General features: G+C 48.4%; 1 protein-coding gene across 1 annotated transcript in view; it reads left to right on the top strand.

The window, feature by feature from the left end:
• The window catches only part of LOC142256921 (O-acyltransferase like protein-like), a 113,848-nt gene that overhangs the window by 18,631 nt on the left and 71,728 nt on the right, over positions 1–23,489 (top strand). Inside the window, exons 2-3 of the mRNA XM_075328951.1 lie at positions 16,869–17,008; positions 21,680–21,758. Coding sequence (XP_075185066.1) covers positions 16,869–17,008; positions 21,680–21,758 — 219 coding nt within the window. The remainder of the gene's footprint in view (positions 1–16,868; positions 17,009–21,679; positions 21,759–23,489) is intronic.

The raw sequence follows: 23,489 nt of genomic DNA, 5'->3' as shown, positions 1-23,489 counted from the left end.
AAAAAACGGAGAAAGAGACAGCTCTGGAAAGAGACAGCTCTGGAAAGAGACAGCTCTGGAAAGAGACAGACAGACACAGACACAGACACAGACAGACAGTCAGACAGAGAGACTGATACCAAGAGAAACTGATACAGACAGACAGAGACTGGGAGAGAGACAGAGACAGTTACTAGCCCGGGTACTACAGCTAGTGTGTGTGTGTGTGTGTGTGTGTGTGTATGTATATATGTACAGTGCCTACAAGTAGTATTCAACCCCCTGCAGATTTAGCAGGTTTACACATTCGGAATAACTTGGCATTGTGACATTTGGACTGTAGATCAGCCTGGAAGTGTGAAATGCACTGCAGCAAAAAAGAATGTTATTTCTGTTTTTTATTTTTTTATTAAATTGTGAAAAGTTTATTCAGAGGGTCATTTATTAATCAACCCCTCAAACCACAAGAATTCTGTTTGGTTCCCTTAAGGTATTAAGAAGTATTTCAGGCACAAAGAACAATGAGCTTCACATGTTTTGATTAATTATCTCTTTTTCCAGCCTTTTCTGACTAATTAAGACCCTCCCCAAACTTGTGAACAGCACTCATACTTGGTCACCTTGGGAAAGACAAAGGAGCATTCCAAGGCCATCAGAGACAAGATCGTGGAGGGTCACAAGGCTGGCAAGGGGTACAAAACCCTTTCCAAGGAGTTGGGCCTACCTGTCTCCACTGTTGGGAGCATCATCCGGAAGTGGAAGGCTTATGGAACTACTGTTAGCCTTCCACAGCCTGGACAGCCTTTGAAAGTTTCCACCCGTGCTGAGGCCAGGCTTGTCCGAAGAGTCAAGGCTAACCCAAGGACAACAAAGAAGGAGCTCCGGGAAGATCTCATGGCAGTGGGGACATTGGTTTCAGTCAATACAATAAGTAACGTACTCCACCGCAATGGTCTCCGGTCCAGATGAGCCCGTAAGGTACCTTTACTTTCAAAGCGTCATGTCAAGGCTCGTCTACAGTTTGCTCATGATCACTTGGAGGACTCTGAGACAGACTGGTTCAAGGTTCTCTGGTCTGATGAGACCAAGATCGAGATCTTTGGTGCCAACCACACACGTGACGTTTGGAGACTGGATGGCACTGCATACGACCCCAAGAATACTATCCCTACAGTCAAGCATGGTGGTGGCAGCATCATGCTGTGGGGCTGTTTCTCAGCCAAGGGGCCTGGCCATCTGGTCCGCATCCATGGGAAAATGGATAGCACGGCCTACCTGGAGATTTTGGCCAAGAACCTGCGCTCCTCCATCAAAGATCTTAAGATGGGTCGTCATTTCATCTTCCAACAAGACAACGACCCAAAGCACACAGCCAAGAAAACCAAGGCCTAGTTCAAGAGGGAAAAAATCCAGGTGTTGCAGTGGCCTAGTCAGCATCCTGACCTTAACCCAATTGAAAACGTGTGGAAGGAGCTCAAGATTAAAGTCCACATGAGACACCCAAAGAACCTAGATAACTTGGAGAAGATCTGCATGGAGGAGTGGGCCAAGATAACTCCAGAGACCTGTGCCGGCCTGATCAGGTCTTATAAAAGATGATTATTAGCTGTAATTGCAAACAAGGGCTATTCCACAAAATATTAAACCTAGGGGTTGAATAATAATTGACCCACACTTTTATGTTGGAAATTTATTAAAATTTAACTGAGCAACATAACTTGTTGGTTTGTAAGATTTATGCATCTGTTAATAAATCCTGCTCTTGTTTGAAGTTTGCAGGCTCTAACTTATTTGCATCTTATCAAACCGGCTAAGTCTGCAGGGGGTTGAATACTACTTGTAGGCACTGTATGTATATGTATATGTATGTGTGTGTGTGTATATATAATATATATATATATATATATATATATATATATATATATATATATAATATATAAAATCTAAAAATAACCTTGTTAGTATGTAGACACGTGATATATACCGTATATCTCTCTAAATATAAATACATATATATATATATACATACAGTATATCTCTCTAATATACAATCACAAACTTTTGTACAGACGCCTCATGTGTCTCAGGGAAAGTCATAGACTGTTTTGACCAGAAAATTTAACCCCGTGCTTTACAGTTACTCTCCAAAATATTAACCCCTGTTAATATTTAAACACATCTGATATCAATATATACACTATTTAATATACTCTATAAAAGCCTTGTAAATCGTTAGACACATGATTATGAAGCCATCACTGCCATCTTGTCAGACAGCTCATTCTGCGTTCTTCCGGCAGATTACAAGCCTTCCGTGATTTCTATCATTTATCTGAGCCGACACAATATTTTCCTTTCACCGTTTCCTCTTAGAAATAACAGATAACCGGCGGTCGTCTTTTTATCATCTCTTTTTACAACCCTTCACAGAAGAGTAGAATCAGTGGTAGGAGTGGTACGAGTCTCATCGGGACTCCAGAATTATAGCCGCCAGCAAACCGTTTACACCGAGATATTCTTGTGTTAAAACTCATGTTTCAGTCAGTTTGTTTTATTACATGACAATGTTGGAAAATGACCGTAGTTTTTCTTTAGGGCTACTGTAAAAATTGAAGGCTATATATAATTTTTTTTTTTCCCAATGATACATCCATTTATGAGTGAGTCATCACCAGTGTTATATATTTCCCACAGGAACATAAAAAACTTTAATACAGATCTGTCACCAATTTTAACAAAACAAACTGCATACATTATTAAGCAGAGCTTTTAAAGAGAATCTGTCAGTAGGGCAGCATAACGTAGGGGCTGAGACACTGATTCCACGGCTGACTGTTGTAGGTTTCAATACAATCAGTGTTTTATCAGCAGGAGATTATCACTAGAGGACTGTGACACCATGTTTGGCTCAATACTTGCCAAGTGTCACTGTGATATCTGGCTCTGTTCACAGTAGAGATTGACACTCTGTAATACTCACGGCCGGTGTAGGGGCAGCAAACGGGGTTAGTGGACCCATTCAACCACAGGGGGACGTGGGCTTACTTTTAAGTAGGAGGGGCTTAACTAAGTACCTACCGTGAGGTTGATGCCAAGTACCACTTTCAGAACAGTGACTAGGACTGTGGCAGCTGACCCCCAGGACAGGTGACTCTCAGGTACGGCCACCGGTATTGGCAGGTACAGTCAGGATGATTGTGGCAAACAGGCAGGCAGGTACAAATATGGTGGGCATGGCAGGGACAGATAGGTATGGGAAGGCAGGTACAGTGAGATGGACACATGGATAATGGGACAGGAGCACAGGAACCTGACAACTAGCTAGCAGCAGACTGGTATCCTAACTAACTGAGGTTGTTGCGCAGGCACCTCCCCTAATAGGAGGGTGCCTTAAATACATAGTGCCTCTCAGACATAGGCTGAAAGGCTTTTCCAGGAAATGGCGCGACGGCACTTTAGGAGGAGGGCCGGTGTGTACGCACGCACTTTTAGTGCATTCCCCGGGAGCCTTAGTGGCATGCACAGGGCCCGAGGGGAGAAGGAGCTAGACGAGCACATGTGCTATTACGGAGCTGCGGACGAGGACTCAGCCATGCAGTAGCAGTGAGTAAGTCAGCATCCCTGCAGGGATGCCAGTGATACACACTCCACACTGTGGTTTCTCTGGGGCTTCTGAGTTGCACAGACTGGCTCAGGCGTCGACCAGCTGTGTGTTCATTACTAATTGTGCTGGCAAGGGTTAATCTCACATGTTATGAGAAACTGATCACTGCTTTTCCCTACCTTTTAAGATGGTGGAAACCAACTTCATGTGCCGATTATAGCTTTAAGTGATACGGGTCCATGTGCTGTTGGGATCCAGTTGCTGGTGAACTACTGAGTGCTGTTTGGTGTGTTGTGGGAATTCTCTTATCTCTTTATTCCCTCCTTGCTTTTTATTTTCTCCTTATTGTCTTCTATCTCTGTGTGTGATTGCTGTGAGTTTGAGTTTTGATTTCCCCGTTTGTCTGTGTGAGTTTAACCAGTCCTGCCCCAGCCCTCCCCTGGGATGGTGGAGAGGGGGTATTACAGCAGGGCTAGGTTGGCGGTCCAGACCTCTTCACCATCAGAAGTACCTCTGGGATAAGGGACAGCTACAGCCCCCTAGCCTGAGGGCCGGTGTAGGAGCCCCAGTCCTTGATAATTCCCTTATACTTCATGACAAGGACTAGTTGTCTCATGCATTGTGATTTTTAATAAAGCTACACCATTTCGCCGAGTAATTGACACATTCCTATAATCAGGCTTTCTGCCCCTACATCTTCCTGATCTCAGATTACATAGTGAAAACCTGCTAATAGATTCCCTTTAAACCTGATGACACTGGAGTACTTACTTTGAAAATCCACATCAGAATAATTGTGTAATTCTGATGGTAAAATAAGCATTTTAAGAATTTATCTACAGATTGACTAATACAATCCTTATTTTTTTTTAATAAAGGGAACTGTCCTATTGTTTTTCAAAGTAAGTATATCTGCCTCATTAGGACAAAGATCATTTAAAAAAGTAAACAGTTTCTAAGGTGAAAAAGGAAATCTTGTCAGTAGGTTTAATCATCCAAAGCGGTCTATATGGGCATGTAGGTCATAAGAAGCTAAATAAAATGATCTGTGATCTGGTGACTTATTACAGATAAATCCAAATTTTCCTTCATATGTAAATGAGCTGTAAACATCTATGGGCCGGACATAACGCTCCATGAGAATCTGCCTCCAGAGACTTTTGTAACTGAAAGATGGCATTACCAGTATGAGACATGTAGATCAGGAGAGCAAACTGTCAGTCATTACATGACTCACACTGGTTCAATTAAGATAGGATCTAGAGCAAGAGTCTTAAACTCAGCTGGGTATATGGGTCGCACATAGAAAAAAAATTTACTTGTGGGGCCGCATTTTTTGCAGGACAAAGTGTCATTTTTCTAATACCATATAATTTTTATCTATACACCTTAGGATCACTTTTTTTTTGTGGTCTTTTAAATGTCATTCATCATGTGGGTTATGGTACAGTTTTATAGCTTTAATAGTTACGGATGTGGTGACTTTTTTTGTTTATTTTAGTTGATATATAAAAAAGCACTTTTAATAATAAAATGAAATTTCCTTGTTTTATTTAAATTTTGTTTTTGCACATTATATTCCCTTTATGTAAGTAATATGGCTTTACAATCAGCACACTATAATAATTTTGACCAATATCTTGTGGTAATTTTTCCATGGGGTCCACTTCTTGTAGTAACGTGCCCCCTCCTGGTCCCCTTCTTGTAGTAATGCGCCCATTCTGGTCCCCATCCTGTATTAATGTTCCATACTTTGTCCCCATCCTGTAGTAATGTGGCCATCCTGATCCCCATCCTGTAGCAATATGCTCCATCCTGGTCCCCTTCTTTTAGTAATGTACCATCCTGGTCCCCAACCTAAAATAATGTGCCCATCCAGGATTAATGTGCCCATCCTGGTTCCCTTCTTGCAGTAATGTGCTCATCCTAGTCCCCATCCTGTAGTAATGTGCCCATTTTGGTCCCCATCCTTTAGTAACGTACCGATCTTTGTCCCAATCCTGCAGTAATATGCCCCATCTTGGTCCCTTTCTTGTAGTAATGTGCCCATCCTGGTCCCCATCCTGTAGTAATATGCCCCATCTTAGTTCCCATCCTGTAATAATGTGCCCGTTTTGGTCCCCATCCTCTAGTAATGTGCCTATCCTGGTCCCCATTTTGTAGCAATGTTCCCACCCTGGTCCTCTTCTTGTAGGAATGTGCCCATCCTAGTCCCTATCCTCTAGTAGTGTGCCCATCCTGTAGTAACGTGCCCATCCTGGTACCCATCCTGTAGTAATATGCCCATCCTGGTCCCCATCCTCTAGTTGTGTGCCCATCCTGTAGTAACGTGCCCATCCTGGTACCCATCTTGTAGTAATATGCCCATCCTGGTCCCCATCCTCTAGTTGTGTGCCCATCCTGTAGTAATGTGCCCATCCTGGTCCCCATCCTGTAGTAATATACCCATCCTGCTCCCCATCCTCTAGTTGTGTTCCCGTCCTATAGTAATGTGCCCATCCTGGTCCCCATCCTCTAGTTGTGTGCCCATCCTGGTCCCCATCCTGTAGTAATATGCCCATCCTGGTCCCCATCCTCTAGTTGTGTGCCCGTCCGGTAGTAATGTGCCTATCCTGTAGTAATATGCTCATCCTGGTCCCCATCCTCTAGTAATGTGTCCATCCTTGTCCCCATACTGTAGTAATGTGCCCTATCCTGGTCCCCTTCTTGTAATAATGTGCCCATCCTGGTCCCTATCCTGTAGTAATGTGCCCATCCTGGTCCCCTTCTTGTAGAAATGTGCCCTATCCTGGTCCCCTTCTTGTAGTAATGTGCCCATCCTGGTCCCAATCCTGTTGTAACATGCCCATCCTTGTCCTCATCCTATAGTAATGTGCCCATCCTGGCCCCCATCCTGTAGTAATGTGCCCATCCTTGTCCCCATTCTCTAGTAATGTGCCAATCTTTGGCCCCATTGTGGTCCCCTTATTGTAGTAATGTGGCCATGCTGGTCCCCATCCTCTAGTAATGTACCAATATTTGTCCCCATCCTGTAGTAATATGCCCCATCTTAGTTCCCATCCTGTAATAATGTGCCCATTTTGGTCCCCATCCTTTAGTAATGTGCTCATCCTTGTCCTCATCCTCTAGTAATGTGCCTATCCTGGTCCCCATTTTGTAGCAATGTGCCCACCCTGGTCCTCTTCTTGTAGGAATGTGCCCATCCTGGTCCCTATCCTCTAGTAGTGTGCCCATCCTGTAGTAACGTGCCCATCCTGGTACCCATCCTGTAGTAATATGCCCATCCTGGTCCCCATCCTCTAGTTGTGTGCCCATCCTGTAGTAATGTGCCCATCCTGATACCCATCTTGTAGTAATATGCCCATCCTGGTCCCCATCCTCTAGTTGTGTGCCCATCCTGTAGTAATGTGCCCATCCTGGTCCCCATCCTGTAGTAATATACCCATCCTGCTCCCCATCCTCTAGTTGTGTTCCCGTCCTATAGTAATGTGCCCATCCTGGTCCCCATCCTCTAGTTGTGTGCCCATCCTGGTCCCCATCCTGTAGTAATATGCCCATCCTGGTCCCCATCCTCTAGTTGTGTGCCCGTCCGGTAGTAATGTGCCTATCCTGTAGTAATATGCTCATCCTGGTCCCCATCCTCTAGTAATGTGTCCATCCTTGTCCCCATACTGTAGTAATGTGCCCTATCCTGGTCCCCTTCTTGTAATAATGTGCCCATCCTGGTCCCTATCCTGTAGTAATGTGCCCATCCTGGTCCCCTTCTTGTAGAAATGTGCCCTATCCTGGTCCCCTTCTTGTAGTAATGTGCCCATCCTGGTCCCAATCCTGTTGTAACATGCCCATCCTTGTCCTCATCCTATAGTAATGTGCCCATCCTGGCCCCCATCCTGTAGTAATGTGCCCATCCTTGTCCCCATTCTCTAGTAATGTGCCAATCTTTGGCCCCATTGTGGTCCCCTTATTGTAGTAATGTGGCCATGCTGGTCCCCATCCTCTAGTAATGTACCAATATTTGTCCCCATCCTGTAGTAATATGCCCCATCTTAGTTCCCATCCTGTAATAATGTGCCGATTTTGGTCCCCATCCTTTAGTAATGTGCTCATCCTTGTCCTCATCCTCTAGTAATGTGCCTATCCTGGTCCCCATTTTGTAGCAATGTGCCCACCCTGGTCCTCTTCTTGTAGGAATGTGCCCATCCTGGTCCCTATCCTCTAGTAGTGTGCCCATCCTGTAGTAACGTGCCCATCCTGGTACCCATCCTGTAGTAATATGCCCATCCTGGTCCCCATCCTCTAGTTGTGTGCCCATCCTGTAGTAACGTGCCCATCCTGGTACCCATCCTGTAGTAATATGCTCATCCTGGTCCCCATCCTCTAGTTGTGTGCCCATCCTGTAGTAATGTGCCCATCATGGTCCCCATCCTGTAGTAATATACCCATCCTGGTCCCCATCCTCTAGTTGTGTGCCCGTCCTATAGTAATGTGCCCATCCTGGTCCCCATCCTCTAGTTGTGTGCCCATCCTGTAGTAATGTGCCCATCCTGGTCCCCATCCTGTAGTAATATGCCCATCCTGGTCCCCATCCTCTAGTTGTGTGCCCGTCCGGTAGTAATGTGCCTATCCTGTAGTAATATGCTCATCCTGGTCCCCATCCTCTAGTAATGTGTCCATCCTTGTCCCCATACTGTAGTAATGGTGCCCTATCCTGGTCCCATTCTTGTAATAATGTGCCCATCCTGGTCCCTATCCTGTAGTAATGTGCCCATCCTGGTCCCCTTCTTGTAGAAATGTGCCCTATCCTGGTCCCCTTCTTGTGGTAATGTGCCCTATCCTGGTCCCCTTCTTGTAGTAATGTGCCCATTCTGGTCCCAATCCTGTTGTAACATGCCCATCCTTGTCCTCATCCTATAGTAATGTGCCCATCCTGGTCCCCATCCTGTAGTAATGTGCCCATACTTGTCCCCATTCTCTAGTAATGTGCCAATCTTTGGCCCCATTGTGGTCCCTTTATTGTAGTAATGTGGCCATGCTGGTCCCCATCCTCTAGTAATGTACCAATCTTTGTCCCCATCCTGTAGTAATGTGCCCATCCTTGTTCCCTTGTACTAATGTCCCACCCTGTAGTATTTTTCCCTTATATGCCGTTCCTCATAAATAAGATACTTCTCACCTGTCAGCCAGCAGTTCATTAAAATTTTATAAAGAGCTGACTACTGCGGGCAATGGCAGCGATCGTCACGGGGTCCACGGACCTGCGGGCAGCAAGAAAAAGCCCGAGGGGTCCCATGCGGCTCGCGTATTTGAGACCCCTGATTTAGAGACAGATTCCGAGATCTATGTCCGGCCCATAGATCTTAACATCTCATTTACACATTAAGAAAGATGTAGATTTCTCTGGAATAACATCGAATCGCAGATACCAAGGTATCATTTTATTCAGCTTCCTATGACCTACATGTCCATATAGACGGCTTGGGAGGGTTCACCCTAATAACAGATTCCCTTTAAACTGAGACTGAGTATTTACATTTTTAATGTAAATATAAAGTAATTCTAAATATTGAGAGATAACAATTGAAATAGATTTTTATATCTTAAAGGGCTATTCCATATCATAAATATCTGATACATTGGGGTCTGAGAAATGTGGACATTTTAAAATATTATACTTTTTTATGAAACTATACTGCCACTATTTCTTCACTATCACTTTTCTATTACTAAAGAAATAGCGACTTCTGGGTATGGTTCTGCTTAACCTTGCTCTTGTTTGACACAAGCAAAAACAAGGAGCAATTTGCTTTATTGCTTATATGTAGTTAAGGCCAAGCACTAAAATGCTCGAGTGCTTGTTACTCGAATTGAGCAGGTTGTAAACTCAGGACGGGCTTGACTCAAGTAATGAGTATAATGGAAGTCAATGGGGACCTGGAGCATTTTTCCCAGAAAACCCAGTAGGGCTGAGGGGGCCAGGAAAATCGTTGAAATGGATCGAAACGGAATGTGAAGATGCCTGGACTCCCAAGTTGCTGGTGGGAACTAAATAAATAAATAATTAACTTTAAAAAAATGACTTTGGGTTCCAACTATTTATTCAACCAGCCAAGGTAAAGCAGATAGCTGGGGCTGTTATTGCCAGCCTGGGAAGGTCCATGGATATTGGCCCCTTTCCAGCTTAAAAATAGCAGCCTGCAGCCACCCCAGAATTGGTGCATCACATTAGAAGTGCCAATTCTGGCACTTTGCCCTGCTCTTTCGTGGCAATCAGGGTAATATTTTAGGGGGGTTGATGTCAGCTGTCTAATGCCAGCTGTATGAGGGACTCTCTTTTGATTTTATTTCTTTCCTTCTCTCTTTTTATGCTTTCATGTTCCCATTTGTGGACTAGGAACCTCATGTTTTTGTTTTTCTTTAATAAATTGGTAAGCTAGGGCATTGGGGAGTGTTTTTTAAAATAAAATGTTTCTGTGTGTGTTCTTTGCTCTTTTCACTTAGTAATAAAGGTGCCTTTCCATTACTAACCCCTGGGCTTGATGCCAACTGACATTACACAGCTGTCATCAACCCCCAAAATATTACCCTGATTTCCACTGCAACAGAGCAGTCGGAAAGAGCCGGGCAAAGTGTGGCGCCCCTGACCTGGTCAGGCACCACTGAGTACTGCACCCATGCTGGGGACAGTACAATACAGGTAATCCAGAAGGCTGACCGAGGTGTGACTACACAGGCGCATAGTGATCAGGTCTCACACATGTACCTATGAGAGGACCCCTGGGGATCCCAGGAGGGGGAAAAGCCTTCACCTTCACTGGAATAGTGGAGGGGGCCAAAAGCCTCCATCTCCTCTCAAGGGGTGTGGTAAGAGAGCCTGGTTGCTAGGTGGCGTAGGCAAGAACAGGAGAGGAGGAGCAGTGAGCCGGTTCAGTGCAGAGTCCAGGGAGCTCCGAGGAGAGCTGACCCCTTCCCCTGGGCTGTTGCAGTCTGACAGCGTCCGCGCAGTGGCTACCGACGGGGGAGAACGGTCACCTAGGAGGGCTACCCGAAACCCATCTCCAGCTAGAGAGAGAGCACAGAGTGGGAAGTAAGGAGACTGCTAGGGAGAACCAGGCCCAAACGGGCGGCAGATCCCGGAGCGGGGATAGATCCACCTTTCCCTGCTAAACCTGCCGGTGTGGGGCCCTCAAAGCCCACACCACAACACCTAAAAGCCGCAGCCACGTAGCCACAGTTAGGGCCCACAGTTCACAGGAGGCAAGCAGCTGGAGTGATCTGGCCCAGGCAACAAGCAAACGGCAAACGAAGGGGAGAGAGGCTTCAGCAACTTCCCTGGGTGACCCCCATAGGGACTAAAAGTCGGGGTTACCCCAAACCACCAAGGGCTAAGGAAGGCGAGTTGGTAGTCACCATCAGAAGTCAGCCTGAAGGATACCTGGTTCTCGCCTGGTTCATCCCAGCTACGCCCGGGTTACTCACCCTGCCACCTGAAGTGAGTAAAACCCCTGAAAGACATCCTGCGTGTGTGGAGTTATTCTGCGCCTTGTGGTACTACGCACCTACACAGGGCCCTGGGGCTTGCCTCACTCTCAGGAGGCTATTCCAACTAACTGCACTTACCATCAGCCCCAGGCGTCCCTCAACCTGCAGTGGCGGTCCCCACTGACCGCAATACTGAGAGTGGCGTCACGACAGATAGAAGATCTCCTACCAGTGACAAGATCCAGCCGAGTGGAGTCCCTGAAGGTAATGCACCGACACAATACTTGCGGGGCTTCACATCTGGCGTCACGAACAGGATAAGGACTAGACCTGTCCAGACAGGTGACCATGTGCCTGGGCGGTCCGCTTGAAAAATTGGAAGCGCCGCCATATTGCCACCATGAAAAGCGCGCTGAAAAACAACAGCAGCCCGCGCTGGGAGAAGTTACCGCCCACGAAGAGGTGTGGCTACCCAGAGATCCCCTGCAGAGTCCTGACCTCGCAAGTGAAGAGAGCGGAAGCGTCCAGAGACGGCGGAACGGAAAAGAGGCCAGCAGCTTGTGGCTAGAGAAAATGGCGTCTGAATGCAGAGACCCAGAGCCAGGCTCCGCTGCCTGGTGGTGTCGGGAGCTCGCCGAGTTCTGCGATCAACTGGAGGCCAGGGTCGGAAGGCTGATTAGAGAGGGACGGACGGAGTTTCTGTGGATGACCGCGGCGGTTCAGGCCTATGAGGGGAGAGCCGCGCGCCGAGTGCCAGACCGGGCGGTGACGACTCAGACCCCGATGCTGCCACCGATGGGTGAGTCCAGTGATGCCCCTGCCGGCGCGAGTGCCCCGACCCCTGCTACCACGCCCGCAGTCCCTGAAGAGGCGCCCGGCGCGGCGACGCTGAGCCAGGCCGCAACCACGCCAGGTGCGGCCCGCCAAGCCCCGGCCGCCGCAGCGATGCCCTGCTCGGCCCACCAAGACCCGGTCCCTGCAGCAACGCCCAGTCCGGCCCGCAGAGAACCGGCAGCCACCGCGACCCTCATCCACGCCGCAGGTGTGACGCTGACCCAGGCCGCCGCCTTGCTAGGCCCGGCCCGCCGAGACCCCACCGCAGCAGCAACGCTCGTCCGCGCCGCAAGTGAGGTGCTGAACCAGGCCGCAGCCCCGTCGGGTGCGGCCCGCCAAGCTCCGATCGAGGCAGCGACGCCCAGCCCAGCCTGCGAAGACCCCATCGCAGCTGCGACGCCGATCCAAGCTGCGCCAGAAACGCCCATCCAGGCCGCCGCCATGCCAGGCGCGGCCCGCCAAGACCAGGCCGCCGCCATGCCAGGCGCGGCCCGCCAAGACCAGGCCGCCGCCATGTCAGGCGCGGCCCGCCGAGACAAGATTGCATCACCATTTTCCCCGGCCTGCAAGGCCAGAGCAGACACTGCTCCCCAGTCCAAGGAGGTCCCTGCTAGGAAGCCCACGCTGGGGGAGGACCCTGCATACTGGCAGCTGAAGGCTGACATGGAGGCCAAGTTCCCACAGGAGATGGTGGATCAGTACATGCTCCCTCCGCACACCCCCAAGAGGATTCCGGCAACCCCTGCAGCAACTACGCCAAAGAGTCCCCCGCCTGGGCCTGCTGAAGAAAGTCCATCCCCAGCACTGCCACCAAAGGAGTGCTCAGAAGCACTAAGGGGGAGGGGAGGCCAGGAAGCTGAGGAGCTGACTCAGGAGCCACCAGCAGTGGATCCATGCCCAGAGCCGGAGATGTTGCCATATTCCCGCTGGGATGAAGAAGACCTGACACCGTCTGCTGAAGAAGATCTGCCCAAAAGCCTCACCTGGGAGCTTGTAAGCTGTACCTCGCAGAATCCAGCCCGCAAGACACGGCGCCGTAACAGAACCCAGTCTTTCCCTGCACCGCAGTCCCCAGAGCAGAGAGATGACATAACGGCCAGAGACCTAGAGGAGAAACGGTTCCTGAGAAGAGCCAAAGCCCAGGTCAGAGGACCCCTTTGTCGAGGAGTAGTCGAAGATTTTAGCCTAAAATCAGGATACGGCTTCATCGTAGCACCTGGTATGAAAGAAGGCATTTTTGTCAACAGAAGAGACGTTAGAGCTCATTTGCCCAGAGGACATCCTGGAAGAAACCTAAGGATGGGAGACACAGTGCAGTTTACCATGCATCAAGGCGAAAGAGGCTGGTATGCGCTAGATGTAACACCATGTCCTAAAGAAAAAGAAACAGACACGGAAGAAGAAAGAGATCGAGAAACCAACAGGTGCCACAGCCCTACAGGCCCAAGCCCTGGTGAGGAGGAATCCACATAAAGTACAGAAAGAAGCATAGAAGTTCCCAGTTTGACAAGTTTGAAGTTTTGCAACGTTTTCAAGTTTAAGCAATGTGCCCACATAAACTAATGTGAGAAATGAACCTTAAGGCTATGAACTGGCTATAGCCACAAACTCTCGCAGTGTAAATAGTTACACCAGAGGGCACCACCACCACCAGCGTCAGCCTGTTTAGGGGCTTGGCTCGTCTGCAACCAGGGAGCACGTCCGTATATAGGGCCTTGGCTTACCTGCAACCAGAGAGCATGCCTGTTTATGGGGTCTGGCTCTCCACCACAAAGAGGGTACCTGGTCAGCACCAACTGTGGAGGCCGCCTCTGGATCCTGCCAGAAGTGGCTGAAGGCGCGGCTTCACCAGGCCAGGTATGCCCTGAAGACCACCAGACCATGAAAGCCGCCTCTACATCCTGCCAGAAGTGGCTGAAGGCGCGGCCAACGTGAGAGGGTTTTGGGTGGGTTAACGGACTTGTGGGTGGAGGGTGGTGATGTATGGTACCTGGTGGTTTTAAATGTTTTACCATGTTTTTACTGTTTTATGCATTTTAAAATGTTGTCTTGCAGCCCGAGGACGTGCTGGTGATAACTAAGGGGGAATGTGGCGCCCCTGACCTGGTCAGGCACCACTGAGTACTGCACCCATGCTGGGGACAGTACAATACAGGTAATCCAAAAGGCTGACCGAGGTGTGACTACACAGGCGCATAGTGATCAGGTCTCACACATGTACCTATGAGAGGACCCCTGGGGATCCCAGGAGGGGGAAAAGCCTTCACCTTCACTGGAATAGTGGAGGGGGCCAAAAGCCTCCATCTCCTCTCAAGGGGTGTGGTAAGAGAGCCTGGTTGCTAGGTGGCGTAGGCAAGAACAGGAGAGGAGGAGCAGTGAGCCGGTTCAGTGCAGAGTCCAGGGAGCTCCGAGGAGAGCTGACCCCTTCCCCTGGGCTGTTGCAGTCTGACAGCGTCCGCGCAGTGGCTACCGACGGGGGAGAACGGTCACCTAGGAGGGCTACCCGAAACCCATCTCCAGCTAGAGAGAGAGCACAGAGTGGGAAGTAAGGAGACTGCTAGGGAGAACCAGGCCCAAACGGGCGGCAGATCCCGGAGCGGGGATAGATCCACCTTTCCCTGCTAAACCTGCCGGTGTGGGGCCCTCAAAGCCCACACCACAACACCTAAAAGCCGCAGCCACGTAGCCACAGTTAGGGCCCACAGTTCACAGGAGGCAAGCAGCTGGAGTGATCTGGCCCAGGCAACAAGCAAACGGCAAACGAAGGGGAGAGAGGCTTCAGCAACTTCCCTGGGTGACCCCCATAGGGACTAAAAGTCGGGGTTACCCCAAACCACCAAGGGCTAAGGAAGGCGAGTTGGTAGTCACCATCAGAAGTCAGCCTGAAGGATACCTGGTTCTCGCCTGGTTCATCCCAGCTACGCCCGGGTTACTCACCCTGCCACCTGAAGTGAGTAAAACCCCTGAAAGACATCCTGCGTGTGTGGAGTTATTCTGCGCCTTGTGGTACTACGCACCTACACAGGGCCCTGGGGCTTGCCTCACTCTCAGGAGGCTATTCCAACTAACTGCACTTACCATCAGCCCCAGGCGTCCCTCAACCTGCAGTGGCGGTCCCCACTGACCGCAATACTGAGAGTGGCGTCACGACAGATAGAAGATCTCCTACCAGTGACAAGATCCAGCCGAGTGGAGTCCCTGAAGGTAATGCACCGACACAATACTTGCGGGGCTTCACAAAAGCACCAATATAGGGGCATCTAATGTGATGCGTCACTTCTGGGGTGGCTGCAGGCTACTATTTTTAGGCTGAGAAGGGCCAAATAACCATGAGCCTTCCCTGCCTGATAATATCAGCCCATAGCTGTCTGCTTTACCTTGGCTGGTTAGCATACATAGGAGGGACCCCAAGCCTTTTTTTTTTTTTTATATTAATTAGGATAAACCAGGCTAAAAATACCCCTTAGTGCCACATGAAAGGCACTAACAGGTATAAGTGTACAAACCCTGCTCTAATCCAATGCGCAATCGAGTATTAAGCAGTAGTTAGCATGCTCCTCATCACTACTGTTACACTACACTACATCATTACTGGACCTTTAAGATTAGCTTTACATAATTTTATTTTTAGAAGAAATCCAGAAAGCTACACTATATAGGACCTACTCTGTCTAGACTTAAAGGGATTGCTGGGGGTGTTTAGTGATAATTTTATTTTGGCTTTTATCTCCTTTTTAGTATTCCTCTTTAAAGTTGACTCAAAAAGTTCCCCAAAGGCTCTGGGCTAGAGATTCACCCCGGACATCCAGGCACACTACATGAAAGGACTGGTCCTGGCTGTCATTAGCTGGCCACGACCAAAAGATGACTTACTTCCACAAGGAGGCCACCAGTTCAGTTCAAACCACAGCTCTTTACTTAACATTTCACCTTCACAAACTTTATACACCAGATAGAGGCGCACATCTTCCAACAAGTTTTAGTTGTACAAATCATAATTAGACACCTTTGCAGTTCTCGATATGTTGTCTCCAATCTTACTAGCCAGTCCCAGCACAATCCAGCCTATCACTATAGTCCAGTTCATGAAGGTCGCCTTGCCTTCCAGCGGCTCCACGTCTATTCTCCTCGTTGAGGAGGGGTCTGGGGTCCTGTAACTTTGGCCATACTCCCAGACTCTGCCATATCCACATCTCTTTTCTTCATAGAGGAGGGGGTAAAAGATAGCCACTAGTGCCAAAGCAGAATCTTGTGCTCTTAGACGCTTGGGGAGAATTCACCAGGGTAAGCCGACTTCGTTCACACATCAGAATTAACCTGGTACCTTCACGGTTAGGGGCCTGGCAGCTAAAGTGTTGTCCTCCAACTTCTATTGTCTGGGCAGCTTCATTCGAGTGTTGGTCTGTAGCCTAAACACTGTTCTCACTCGGTGTCTCGGTCAACACTAAGGGATCATGCTATCTGTTTCGGTCTCCTTCCACCGTTTGCCACAAGTCACCCACTGCATGCAGCCTCGGCGACTTACAGACTATACGTCTGTTTTTGTCATACACTAGGTGTTCACTAAATTTTCTAGAATTAACCATCTCTTTCTCTATCAGCTAACCTTCCCACCATGGGCTTGTCCCACAGCTTAACTATCTCTTACCCTATAGTCTGGTAACTTCTTAATCGAGTGCTATGCGATACATACGTATAACCTTGCTGTACATTACACAGGAGCACATCACAATACATCACAGTTCACATAAAACAATATTTACAAAAGACGCAGGACACAATTCACATGACACTACACGACATTACCATAACGCGCTTGGTGTCACTCAAAACAAGACCAAGTAATGTCTTAGATCCATAAGGCTGACAAAACCGTCAACATCACTTTTAAATGCTGATTTCACTTACTCTGATCTTTTATGATGAAGGTAACTTGTAATTAACCAGAGATCTATCTTGTTTTGTCTTATAGTGTATGATGCCTTAGGAAAGCAAGGAAGTGGTGTAATCAATGGGAACGTGGACCGACTCGGATCTTACAGTGAATGTCTTTCTGTTCAAGCTCCTGGGAGGACGTTTGAAGGAGAATACTGCAAGATGCACGTGGAACAGGTCTGACTAGCTCATGAAACTTTGTATGAAAAGGCATTGTTCTTTTTTTTTTTTTTAATACCCAGTTAGTACAGTCATAACGAGATCACACCACATCTGGGTCCCCTATCATGACTCCTTTTGGGGCTTCTATCTGAATTCCCGAAACACTGAATCCAGTTGTGTCCCTAATGGAGCCACTGACTTCAATTTGACAAAATGACTCCAAACCTAAAACTTTGCATTTCATATCACCTGGTTTCGGCAGGTGTCTGTCTTCACATTTGAACAGAAGGGGTAGTAGAACCTTAAGGCTATGTGCCCACGCTGCGGAAAATGCGCAGATTTTGCCGCAGATTTCTCGTGGAAAAGCCGCGGATTTTCCAAAAATCTGCAGCTCAGCTACTCCCCAGCCATTTCTATGGCATTTGGGAAATGCTGTGCCCACGCTGCGGATTTTTCCGCAGTGGAAATCGTGCGGATTTTCGTGCGGAAAAATCTGCAGCATGTCAATTATTGTTGCGGATTTCTCCGCAGGGTCCCATATACTTACTTGCCTTGATAGAGACCCGAGTCACTTTCTCCGTCCGGTGTAGCGGCAGCAGCGCGGTGGATCCAGCCAGGTACAGGAAGGAAGAGGTGGGCGGGGCCTGCACGAGCTCCGGTCATGTGACAGCCGGAGCTAGTCCAGGCCCGCCCACCTCCAGCACAGTGCACCAGACGCTGCCTGACAGTGACCCGGCCGCCGGAAAGCGAGGTGCTGCATGATGGAGGTAAGTATGAACTCCCCGATCACTGCAGCACTTGTTCTGCATTGAGGATGCAGTGCCGAATCCATGGTACTGTATCCGCAATGCAGAATGCCCGCACCATATCCACACGACATTCCGCTGTATATCCGCAGCATTGAAACAGAGAAAGTTCTGTTGCGGATTTCTGGGAGCACCTGCGGAATGTCTTGCGGATATAACCGCAGGACACTGTCCCCGTGGGCACATAGCCTAAAGGTTCTAACTTTCACTTCAAAATAAAGCTTTTTAAATACAGTGTGTCCACCCATACCCTGTCCACTGCCATTAACTTAAGAACGGCAGCAGCTATAGGCATAGAAGTGGTGTCTAGGTATAATAAAGTAGCCATGCGCTACGCAATGAAACCACCTATAGCGCCACCTGGTGGAAAACAACGGAGTTAGCATTTTTATCTCGAAAACGGAACAAGATAGAGAAAAAATGTGAATTAAAAAATTGTAGGGCATCATAAATTCGATACGGATCAACACCTTGCCTACAGAAATGCTATGATAAGAACATCTAAAACTCACAAGGCTGCAGACGTGAAGCGAATGTCCCGCCTTTCCACACTTGATTCGCAGGATTACCGCAACAAAAATGCTCGAATCCCGCAGCAATGGATAGCTGCGGATTCCGGGCAGCAGCTGCGGTAAATCTGCGGACAAACCTGCGTCAAAGTCTGCGGGTACGTTGTCCCGTGGGCATATAGCCTAAAGGCTACTTTACACACTGCGATATCGGTCCCGATATCACTAGTGTGGGTAACCGCCCCCATCTGTTGCGCGACACGGGCAAATCGCTGCCCGTGTCGCACAACAGCCGTCACACATACTTACCTGTCCGGCGACGTCGCTGTGACGGGCGAACCGCCTCCTTTCTAAGGGGGCGGTCCGTGCGGCGTCACAGCGACGTCACTGAAGCGTCACTGAACCGCCGCCCAATAGCAGCGGAGGGGCGGAGATGAGCGGGACGTAACATCCCGCCCACCTCCTTCCTTCCGCATAGCGGCCGGGAGGCAGGTAAGGGGAGCTTCCTCGTTCCTGCGGCGTCACACGCAGCGATGTGTGCTGCCGCAGGAACGAGGAACAACTTCGTTACTGCTGCAGTAACGATTTTTGAGAATGGACCCCCGTGTCACCGATTAGCGATTTTGCACGTTTTTGCAACGATGCAAAATCGCTTATCGGTGTCACACGCAACGGCATCGCTAATGCAGCCAGATGTACGTCACAAATTCCGTGACCCCAACGACTCCGCATTAGCGATGTCGCAGCGTGTAAAGCCCGCTTTAGGCTAAGGTCTGTCTGCAGGTTTACCGGAGCTGCTCCCCGGAATCCGCAGCTATCCATTGCTGCGGTATTTCTGCGGAGTTGTTGTGGTAAACCTGCAGAAACAGTGCCGATTTTGTGCAGAATTCCTGCGGATTTCCCGCCCTGTATCTCCATAATGGAGAAGTGGGAATTCCGCAGATAATTCCGCAGGAATAATTGACATGCAGTTTCGTGCCGCTGCGGGAAATCCGCAACATATTCCGCAGCCGCATATACCGCAGCATAGATACAGTACTGCACAAATCCCATAGGATAACATGGGGAGTGTCTGTACTTTCTAGAACCTGCGGATTTATCTAGAAAATCCAGATAAATCCGCAGGTTTTCCGCGTCAAAATCCGAGGGTAGGTTGTCACGTGAGCACATGGCCTAATACTGTGGGAAGGGAGTGAGAACAGAGGCAAAACTCAGAAGGAGCTCTGATGGATTAGTAACATTTTCGCAGATCACTCGGATAGCTAAATGACATACAGACGCTACACCTGAAAAATAGTATAACATTTTTAATAAAAGATATTTAAAAAGTTGATTTACTGCATTTGGGAAGCAAATTAACTGTTAAAAAAAATCTGTTTGAAGGTGTACATAGCCTTTAAAAATATCAAATCCATATGGTCATCAGCTGACCAATTAAAGGGAACCTGTCACCAGATTTGGCCCCTATAACCTGAGGCCACCACCAGTGGACTCTTTTATATACAGCATTCTAATATGCTTTATTTAAGAGCCCAGGAACATAAAAATCACTCTATAATACTCACCTAAGGGGTGGTGCGGTGAGGTGCAGACCGGTTGAATGGGTGTCTCCGTTCTCCTGGTGCGGCGCCTCCTCTTTCGGCCATCTTGGTCTTCTTTCTTCTGAAGCCAGGGTGCATGACGCATCCTACGTCATCCACACTAGCCGGCATTGAGGTCCCGCGCAGGCGCTACAACACATTGATCTGTCCTGCCAAGGGCAGATCAAAGTGCCCCTACGCAGGACCCCAGTGTCGGCTTGTGTGGCTGACACAGGACGCGTCATTCACCCAGGCTTCAGAAGAAGGAGGACAAAGATGGCTGAAAGAGGAGGCGCCGGTACCAGAAAATGGAGACACGTATCCGACCAATCTGCACCGCACCGACCCTTAGGTGATTATTATAAAGTGATTTTTACCTTCTACACAGCGGCCTGGGCTCTTATATACAGCATATCAGAATGCAGTTGTACCACCCCGGTGTTAGTTGCGCTGCTTGGATTCGGGATCGTCGTGGCTCGAAGGATCCGGACCTGGCTTGGCGGACACTTTGATCCGTAAAAAGGGGGGTATTTACAGGGGATTAGTTCGTGACGCCACCTGCGGGTTGTGGTAATGGGAGTACCGCCGCTGCTGGAAGGAGTACTGGGGCAAATGGTGGGAAGCAGCAAGGTGTCAGTCCCTCTGCAGATAGGGAAGGCCCTGGACTCAGGGTGTTGGTAGATAGATTTGGGAGGACAGGGTGTAGGGGACTAGGGTACTCACTGTGGGTAGTCGTGGTGCTGGATGAGGTTTAGAAAGGAGACACACACACTGCAGTTAAACCAAAGTCTCTGTGTACAGCTGTCGCTGCCGGGAGTCCGTCCAAGTACCCCGTCCCAGCGATGTCATTTATTGATCCGGAGCCTGCCTCCGTGCACAATTTGTGGTCCGTTAGTGGTCCCCGTGGCTTGAAGCTGTTGGGGGCCCTGCTCACTATTTGTAGTGTAGCTGTGCTCTTGAGGGCTGGCACATGGGACTTTAGTGGGTTACTGTGTCTGGAAACACCCCTGTCCCCCTCGCTGTGCTGATGCCCTCAACCTCTGAGCTCGTAGGGAAGTCCTTGAAGACCCTCTCCCTACTAGGTGAATTGCCAGGACGTTGAATCGGCTCCTGACCTAGGGTCCTGCACACCGTCGTGCTCGGTACCGGTCAGTTCTGTTGGGCCCTTCTGGTACCGACAGTCCTCCAAGACTATGTCCATCACACCCTTGTCCAATGTCCCTGCTACCGGTCCCCGACTCCTCTAGGCCCGCTAATCACCGCTTGTGACCCAACCAGTGTCCCTAGCTCCCCAGGAGCTCACTCTCCCAGCTCCTCTCTCTTTTGAAACTACTTTCTTCTCTCTTTCCTCCCTCTCACAGTCTTCTCAGTTCCCCCTAAGTGGCTGGCCCAGTTCCAGTTAGTCCAACCCCCCCTGGTGTGTCTGCAGTCACTAATGTGAGGTGATTGGGTTTTGTGGTGCAGATGGGAGTGACATCGGTTTCTTGGGTACCTGGAACCACGTGTGGTGAGCCCTGCACCCTGGGTAAGGATGCAGTGCCCTGTGGCACCCTGATGTATTCAGGGGCGCCACACTGTATATAAGAGCCCACTAGTGGTGGCTGCAGCTTATAGTCACCAAATCTGGTGACGGGTTCCCTTTACTCAATCTACAAAACAAGATATAAGCAAAAACATTTATTTAACGGTTTTCATTTATTTTGGTCAAACTTCCCTGACCATTACTGCTCTCCGCTCTATCTGTACCTCTTAATTTTAGGTAACCTAACTTTACTTTTTCTCATTTTAAAGGAAGGAGTAAAATTTGTCATTGGGATTTGCGTTCCAGATTCTTGTACCAGCAGAGATATTACAGTAATGGCTTCTATGGGTAAGATACAAAGCATAAAATGGTCTGTTTAAAACTGTTAAGTAAAAAGAATGTTCCATGAAAATCTTTTTACTTGGGTGTGTGGACATCTTGAGGTGGTCCTCCACTTAGGACATCCATGTATGACCCAGAGCTCGCAAAATGTCGTGTACAGATATGGCTTGGTGGTATTTGAGGTAGGCACGGGAGGCGACTTTAAGTAAAACGTCCAGGCTGCTTCATAAAAACTCCATAAAGCATTAAATAAAGAATTTATAAAAAAAAACAAAACAAAAACTCCATAAAGCAAACCACAAACAAGGAAAATGAAGAGCCTTTCTTGGCAGGAAAACTTCAGTATTGGACCAGCATGCAAGTCCAAGCATGGAGACTTCACCTAGGAGGTCTTCTTACTTCCACACACAGAGCCTAATGATTTCACCTGAACTTTCTTATGATGACATACCATGCTCCATGGTGGGAATATGTGAGCAGCCAGTGTCACTCATCTCTTTGACAGCCTTGCCACGCCCTATTAACCCTCTCAGTACTATACATACTGGAGCAAAATTCCAAGCTTAAATCAAAGGAGACAACTTCCACTGTGATACATATCTCCCATCCACAATGTGACCAGTAATCACCTTACATATCCCCATTCTGCCGAAAGGCTTGGGGGTTGGCACCTTCCTCCATTAGATAGTGAATGCTTGACAGAACGTCAGATGTTATGATTCAGGGACCGAGGAGGATCAAAAAATAATGAATCCCAAATGGTAACAGAGTGGCTGGAACCTTAACTGATTGCAGACCTAATCCTGACACACAACTAGCAGTAGCTGTGAGACGAGCCTACAATGACCTAGTCGTCTCAACACAGCTGGAGATCTAAATATTCTCACAGATGGAGATATAAGAAAGCTAATCTGCCTCGGAGTAGTCCCCAAAGATAGATAGCCCCCCCACATGTAAAGGCTACAGTGATATAGAAAAACACAATACAAAGCTAGAAAAGACAGATTCAGTAAAGGTGAGGCCCAAACTATCTTTATAGGAAAGGATAGGAAGGAGCACTGTCTGCAACCATAGAAAAACCCCAATAAATACCAGCACTTCTGATATGGAAAAATCCTGAGGTCACACAACCTCTCCCCCACTGTATCAGCACTCAAATGTTACTGGGATCCAAAAACACTAATACAGATGAGGGACTGAATTAATACCAAGCATGACAAACACAATACCTTACAGAGTCATGGAGCTAAGTATACAGACACTCCCAGAAGTGAATGATCCCATTCCACCAAGAACTCCACACAGACAAAATAGGAATCAAGCATTAATATCAAAGCAGAAAAAAAACAACAAGAAAATGGTAAACAAACAGCAGAGGTACAAAGACCACTTATCTGAGAGAAGTTCTGGCAGTGAGCAGGGCTGGTTACAGAATGTCCTTCACACACAGGAGACCATTGAGCACCGGCAAGTAACAAGAGAAAACTACTCAGTTATATAGTCCCAATCTGACCCTGATTGCCAGTCCTCTACAGGTGTGTGGATTTCATTCCACAAATCAACTGCATCACCAGCACTGACCACAAGAGGGAGACCCAAACTGGAAAACGTATTCACAACAGTCAGAGTTTCAATGTAGTGTCCCAGGTCTATGCTCTACATGGAAGCTAAAGTCCTGGAAACATCAGGCATTATTCCCTTTCTTTTCACACATCCATCTCAGCAGAGCATGGTCTG

The sequence above is a fragment of the Anomaloglossus baeobatrachus genome, chromosome 1 (genome assembly GCF_048569485.1).
Source record: "Anomaloglossus baeobatrachus isolate aAnoBae1 chromosome 1, aAnoBae1.hap1, whole genome shotgun sequence".
NCBI classification, from domain to species: Eukaryota; Metazoa; Chordata; class Amphibia; order Anura; family Aromobatidae; genus Anomaloglossus; species Anomaloglossus baeobatrachus.
This window is presented reverse-complemented; position numbering and strand designations above follow the sequence as displayed.